The sequence below is a fragment of the Lactuca serriola genome, chromosome 9 (genome assembly GCF_051521515.1).
Source record: "Lactuca serriola cultivar US96UC23 chromosome 9, Lser_US96UC23_V15, whole genome shotgun sequence".
Taxonomy (NCBI): Eukaryota; Viridiplantae; Streptophyta; class Magnoliopsida; order Asterales; family Asteraceae; genus Lactuca; species Lactuca serriola.
Window position 1 is genome coordinate 62,184,814 of NC_136416.1, and position 7,687 is coordinate 62,192,500.

Here is a 7,687-nt window from a genome sequence, read left to right on the forward strand (position 1 = left end):
TGTGAGTGAGAGTTTGAGCTTAAGAAGAGGGTTTTGGTGAGCATTTTGGAGTTCTTTCAAGAAGGGGAGTTGCTAGGTAAGCTTGGATCGGTTTGGTGCTTCAAGAATCTGTATTTTGGGCATCTTGCAAGACTTCTAGAGGTAAAAAGGTTACACCTTTGTATCTAAATCCTTAGATCTAGCTAGGGTTTTCTAGTTTACACCCTTTTGGTTGGTTTTGGACCTCTTTTGGTTAGTTAAGCAACTCCATGAGGTGGGAATGTCAGATCTAAGGTCCCTTAGTCATTTAGAAGCATCAAAATAGGATCTTGATGGATGTATTGGTCTCATGCATGGATTAAGGACCTTGGAAAGGTCTTAATGGAAGTGTTGGGTGTTTATGAGACATGCAAGGGCATAAAGTTGGCAACTTTATGCCTTAGGATTTTTAAACAAGTCTAGATCTGACTTTTGGTCGTGATGGAATCGAGCATTAAGCACTTAATGGAGAAAGTGCTTAAACTGATTGTACGCTGGGCATAACTAGCTGTACGCGGCGTGTAGTCCCTAAACCCTTAGTACGCCGCGCGTACCAGGGTGGTACACTGGGTGTATGCAACATAGTTGGGCCCTAAACTGTTTTGGGCCTTTGAGCCTTTGGGCTTCATTGGTTTTTGGGCTTGATTGGATTCTGTGAGTTAGGGGCTTTTTCATCTGTTATGGCCCATGGATTCAATGGTTGGGCCTTTTGGTCCAAAAGGCCCATTAAGGATATTGGACTTGGACTTTGGGGCCCATTAGCAAGGATAGGGTATTTGAGTCTTGAGTGAGGGTTTGGAGGTTGGGTTGTCCCCTTGGTTAATTTAAAGTCATAATATTGATTATGTTATTATTATTATTATGATTCAGCTCAGGAGGTTGTGAACGGTTAGGAGAGCAGTATTTGTATTCAGCAGTCTGAGGTGCGTCTTCTCACCATACCCATGGGTCTAAGGCACCAAGGCCGGCCCATTATGTGATTATGTTATATGTTTTAGTTATTATGTGATTATGTTATGTGAGTTGGTCATTATGTGACTTGATATGATATGTGATTATGTGTTTTGCATGGAAGACCCCGGGGGGAGCCCGTGGCATTGGCTGTAAGACCATGTGGGGTAGCCCATGGCAGTCCTAGGTGAAGACCATGTGGGGTAGCCCATGGAAGTCCTAGGTAAAGACCATGTGGGGTAGCCCATGACATTCTTGCTGGTTCGTATTTGCATGGTTTTGTGGTATGTGTATAACGTTAATAGCTAACAGGATATGTGTATATGGTTTGTGTATAGTATGCTATGGGGGAACTCACTAAGCATTTCGCTTACGGGTTGTTGATTTGTTTTAGGTACTTCTGATCCCAAGGGCAAGGGCAAGGCGTGATGGCGCGTCATGCACTCTATCTCTCTTCTACTAGTGTTTGGGACACTCTGATGTTTTAAAAGTAAAATAATGATGTAATGAATGTGGATTTGAAAACAAATGTTTTGGGGATTTATAGTTATGGCAAATGGTTTTAATTAATTAAAAATGAAATTTTTTCTGCGAAAAATTAGGTCGTTACAAGTGTGTTGTTCTTAGGATTCGGGAGACTCGATAACCAGCTGGTTTGGAACATGTGGTCAGGAAAAGTTATCTAGAATGGTATATTATTTGCGCAACGGAAGTCGCTTAATGAATGGTTGCTATGGTGGACCTCATCTTCTTGTAGGTTGTCTATTAGGATTTGGTTTCCAGTATGATGAGTTGGTTCTAAAATCTTGAGTGATTTGTAAGGTGGAGGTACACCTGAGTAGATGAGGATTTTGATGCAATGTGCAAATTCTTGGATTGACCATTCTTATGCCTATGGAGGCAGCGGGTTGGTGATGATTTTTCAAGAAGTCAAGAGTATATTTAAAGTTTTTATGTGGAATTCGCAATCAGAATGTTTTGAGTATCTTTTTAGCATGTTTTGGTGGTGTCCCCAATCAGGGACTAGGGGTAGGTTCGACGAATGGATGGTCATCATTCTTAGGGTATGGTTTTTGAGAACAGACTGATGGGTTCCTGGTTTCGGGAAATATATTGACAAGGATGGTTTGTGATTATAGTACTGAGAGTCCCTGGTTTGTGTGGTTTTCTCTAGAACTTGGATCATGCAGTTAGGGAGAGAAAGAAAAGTGTTGTGTTTGAGCATTTTCAATTTATTGGGTTGCTTGTTGGCAGTTGGGGGTTTCTTAGTGGTTTCTCGAGTTTTATTTATAAGAAGCCTTGATTTCGAAATGGTTAAAGGGAGTTTATAGAACATCTTGGTGTTGTTTTAGAAATCGTAACCGAGACAGGTTTCGAGGACGAAATCTAATTTAAGTAGGGGAGAATTGCAACATCCTGTTTCCTTCCATTTATGGGCAGTGGGCTGGAAGTCAATTGTTTAAGGCTTTGGGCCTTGAGGTGATAAAGTTTAGTCCTTGTCGAAGGAGGTAATGTTAGTTAAGAGATTTTAACCATGAATTGTGTTTTGGGTCGAAGGGTAAAAAGGGAAAAGTCATAAGTCGGGTTCTTGCATAAAATATGGATTTTTTTTCGAGAAGTTTTTTTTCCAAGATAGTTAGATGATATTATAGAGCTCTTCAATACCTTTCAATGGATATAAATAACGTCGAAAACAGAGTTGGAACATAGAAGTTACGATTATTTGAAGTTAGGCGATTTCTGGGTCAGCCGCGTATGCAAGGCCTACGGGGAGTACGCAGGGTGTACTAGGGCATCCCTAGCATGCTGGGCATACTTAACATGTACGCTGGCCATACTAGGGAATCCCTAGTACGTTGGGCGTTAATTGAGTACGTAGGGCATACACGATCAGTGCCCAAACCCTATTTTCGTGGTTTGAGCCCTATTTAAGCTCCTTAACTCCCCCAAACCCATTCCATTCTTAGCCTCCACCTCTCCAACACCCTCTCTTGAAACCCTAACCCTAGATTGAGCCTTATGAGCAAAAAGAAGGTGTTTTTAAGTGTTTTGGAGTGCTCTTGGTGCACCTTGGAGAAGGAGGAACTCATTGAAGAAGTGTTGGTTGCATTGAAGCTTGTAGATCAGACTTTGTTCACCTTGATCTTTCTTCTAGAGGTATAAAGTTTGAATCTTGATGATGATATTGTTAAATCTAGCTAGTTTTGGGTGTTATGAGCTTTTAGTCACTTTAAGTGCATAAAGTTTAGATCTTGAAAGTTTGTGACCTTGTTACGGATAAAGTTGGAAACTTTATCCAGATTCAGATCTGAAGGTTAGAGACTGGGACTTAATGGATTAAGTTGAAAAGATATAGTTTTTGGGTCCCTTTGAGACTTAAAGACTAGATCTTGTTTGGTGGGACCATTCTAATGGATAAAGTTTCCAACTTTATCCATTATGGAGCTATTATGAACCATAAAAATATGATCTTGAGTGTTGTATGTAACACATGCATATGTTAGATGGTCTTATCGGGTTAAGAACATAGGGGTTTGGACATTAAGCACTTAATAGCCATGCAAAGTCATAAAGTTGGAAATTTTATGACATATGACATCATTTTGGGCTTGGATTTGAGTTTTGGACAGAAGGGCTTAATGGAATAAGCTCTTAATGAAGTTTTGGGATTGGGCAGCGTACGTTGGGCGTACCTGGAGGTACGTTGCGCGTACGCATTCATAGCCCCGTAACTTGGTTAAACACTGAGTACGCCTCGCGTACAGAAGAGTACACCAAGCGTACTCGACTGAGTCGACTCGGTCGGGTGTTAACTTTGACCTTAACTTTGACTTTGACCAAGTTGACCTAGGGGTATTTTGGGTATTTTGCATTGTTTTGAGAATTGGTCATTTGGATGGATAGGTGACGGTTAAAGCTGAGATTTGGAGTCGGGACCTCATCAGCTATTGTTCAGATTGAGGGGTTAGTTTTCCTCACTATACTTACGGGTCAAAGGCACCAAGGCTGACCTATTAGATTATATATCTTGTTATGTGTTCGTATGTTATCGTGTTGTAGTGATTTGTTAGATCGGTATCCTGGTATATAGGATGATGATATGCTTAATGATCTGTAGATTTTCCTGATTGTCAGTTGACTGATTGTATATGTTTATCTGTTATGCATATGTTGACATGTTATGTGTAGTTGGGTTAAGGCAAACCAGTGGAGACTGAAGAAACCCAGGGCGACCCGGATAGACTGAAGGCATGTGAGGCGAGCAGTCAGGTCGAATGCCCGGAGAACGGTCCAGATAGGATGAAGGCCCGTTGTGGCGTCCATTTATGTTGAAGGTTCTGTGAACGGCCTAGATAGTCTGTAGGCTGTTACGACGGTCTAGTTAGGCTGAAGGCTCTGTATGCATGCTATTGTTTGTTATGTTTATGTGGTGGTAGTTTGGGGGAAACTTAGTAAGCGTTGGCTTATAGTTTTTGGTTATAGTTTCAGGTACTTCAGAGGACCGTGACAGGGCGAAAGCATGACCGTACACATCCTGATTTTATATTGTTGATCTTGGGAGACTCTGGTTTTAAGTAATATTTTGGAAACAATGGTTTTGTAAACACTTTCATTAGTAAATTGGTTGTTTTAAAAAATTTAAATTTGTTGTGATTTTCGAGACGTTACAAGTTGGTATCAAAGTCTTGGTTTGAGTGAAGAAACATTCGTGGGAATCCAGTCTCAAACTAAGGAACTGTAAAGGTTTAAAAATGATTTTCAAAAATTGTTTTTAAAAATAATCAGGAAAGGATGTGATGTGTACGATTAGCCGGGCCAGTAAGTGGACCCCAAGTTACCACACTGTTATTTGATATTATGTTATGGTAGAACAACATGCTAGTGATAGGCTAGGGATCTTTAGGAATCGCATGATAAAATTGTCTGATTATATGATGCCTGATAGCCTAGGGTTTCTTCTTATATTAAAATTGACATCATTACTATGGTTGCTTAGTGTATGCACATAATACAAACCATCCCAAGTCGTGTACTTTTGACTCATTTAGGTTACCAAGTGATCCATTACATAACCCTGCTTTAGCTTCTTTTTATTTGTAAATCTTTCCGTTCAATTTTATTTTATTTATTTTATTTTTTTTATTATTATTATTTTAAATAAATCAGTCAAAAACTCCTAACCATTAACATTTAAACTTTAAACATTTTTAACTTACCGCCGTTTTCCTACAAAAAAAAGTTGATGTTTTTACCCTAAATATCAAATTTTGACAGACCGTACAAATCTGTCCAAAACCTGTTGATTGATCTGAAGCTCCTCCATTTTTCTTTTCCCCAAGGTTTCATGGTTGACTGACCTCTCCAGTATCATGAGGTTCTGTTTCAATCAAACGACTCGTGTCTTCTAATCGATACAAAGTATGGCTGAAACTACCGCAACAGCCACCGTCATCAGCAGTAGAACCGCCATCGCCACCGGCACCGGCACCAGTTACACTGTTCCTAAGCTCGAACCATCACCCTCCGCCTCCATGGCTACAACTATTGAGGATGTAGACGAAGATATGTTTCTATCAAAGTCCGAGTTATTAGCTCGTGAAGAAGTACTTAAACGACGATCTCGAAAACTGAAGCAGATAGCTAGGGTTTACAAGGATCATTACTGGTGTATGATGGAAGAACTGAAATTGAAGTACAGAGAATATTATTGGGAGTATGGGAAGAGTCCGTATCAGGATGATGGATCAGTAACTGAAATCGATGCGGAAAAGAATGGCGATGATGAGTTAGGGTTAGAGTTTAGTAGCGATTTAAGTCGGTGTGCTGTTCATGGATGTAAATCAAAAGCCATGGCGCTAACCAAGTTTTGTCATGCTCATATATTGTCCGATTCTAAACAGAAACTCTACATGGGTTGCAATTACGTGATCAAAAGGTATCTTTCCCTACTCATTTTCTTTGATTGATTGTTGTGGTGTCCTTTATTTTGAATAGCATTTGGTTCTGATTCCACATTTGACTTGACCTAATATTGGGGGTATTATCAATATTGATGAATACTTTGATCCAATTTGAAATTTACAAAGTGATTACATTGCTACTGCTATTTTGGGGCAAAAGTTCTTTAATTTGCATAATATGTATCTGGTTTAGGTAATTTGTTTGATCTGTGAAGAAAGATATTACCAGTTCTTGATACTCATGGATGTTTGTATATCTTTATGTTATAGCTCACAAGCAGGACCTATACTTTGTGGGAGACCAATTCTTAAATCCACAGTTCCTTCTCTATGTGCAACTCATTTCCAAAAGGCAGAAAAACATGTTGCAAGGGCTTTAAAGAAAGCAGGGCTAAATGTAACCTCTACTAGTAAAGTTGCTCCAAAATTTCATGTTATTATTGCAGAATATGTTCGTCTAATTCAAAGTAAAAGAAGAATTGCTCATAAAGCAGAATTAGAGAATCTTGATGTAAAAGAAGAAGATATCAGCATTTAAAATTGTTGTAATGTGAATTCAAGTGTAATTTTCAAATTGTATTCTACCTCTTTTCCTCTTTGTTTGTTTCTTTTTCCCTTTTTCTGCCCCTGCACATTTTAAGTCAACAGATATTGTAAGATAGCTGATTTTATGGAGCTCTGAATTGGATCTTTATGTTGCTAGATCAAACTTTGTGCATTGAAGGTATATAATTCCTCTCTCTCTCTCTCTCTCTCTCTCTCTCTCTCTCTCACACACACACACACACATATCTGCTATAAATCAATAATAGTGAATTACATGATTATTTAGAGAGAATCACAAAAATGACCAAAATGGGCACATCTTCATGAAATCACTTTGTGCTGCAAAATTGCCTTTTGAATAGTTCCTACCACAAAAAACCATTAATTTTTTTTTAAAAAAAAATCACATATTGCAAAATTGTTCATATCATATTTCAAAATAAATAATCCTTTACTGAAAAATTTGAAGTATTTTTGTGGCAGAAAAGCAATTTTTGCAAGTGAGTTCTCAATTATCCGTTGGGAAAAAATATGTTTTCAAAAAAGATGATTTATCAAGTGAGTAATTTTAAGTAATTGTTTACACTTGTTTTGCAGGACAATGTAGAAACATATTTTTGTTTCTATGATATGGATGAATGTAGTGCAACATATTTTTGTTGACATATAAATCGATGAGAGGAAAATTCATTGACTTCTTTTAGGAAAGCAAATGTTGAGGTCTTTGTATTTTTAGTTTTTACTCTTTTGTCCTGGATAAAAAAAAATCCGTAAAAAATAAAAATAGTTTTTTGTTCCTTCGATATGCTTGATCGTGAATTTCCATTGGTAAAACCAATTTGACCACCTTAAAAATAGGGGCCTCACATAGCATCTTTCTATTAAAGTGGAGCATGCCAATTAAAGATAAGTAGATAACATATCCATCTCGATTTGGAACTCGTGTCTGAGTAGATGAAATGCGAGTTTTTTGATTCCTCTTTTGACTACAAGAATTTGTCTAAATATGGAGCGATAATGTTGCACATATAGTTAATAACTGATACTTTTGTATTCGCAAATAGATCTACTGATATTCGAGTTTTCAACAAGCAACATTGTATCCACGTCGTTTAAGTTGCTTTGCAAATGCATGATTGATTGATTGTTACTGTTTTATGTGTTTATTTTTATGTGTTTATAGTATACTAGGTGGATGTTTGGGCGTTACG

The 7,687-nt window shown here is 38.1% G+C and overlaps 1 protein-coding gene across 1 annotated transcript; it reads left to right on the forward strand.

Annotated features, from left to right (window-relative positions):
- The first annotated feature begins 5,249 nt into the window (after positions 1-5,249).
- Positions 5,250-6,648, forward strand: LOC145075166 (uncharacterized). The gene is made up of 2 exons (XM_079021462.1): positions 5,250-5,905; positions 6,201-6,648. Exons 1-2 carry the CDS (start codon positions 5,391-5,393, stop codon positions 6,466-6,468), a joined length of 783 nt encoding a protein of 260 aa, XP_078877588.1. The 5' UTR covers positions 5,250-5,390; the 3' UTR covers positions 6,469-6,648.
- Positions 6,649-7,687: the final 1,039 nt, after the last annotated feature.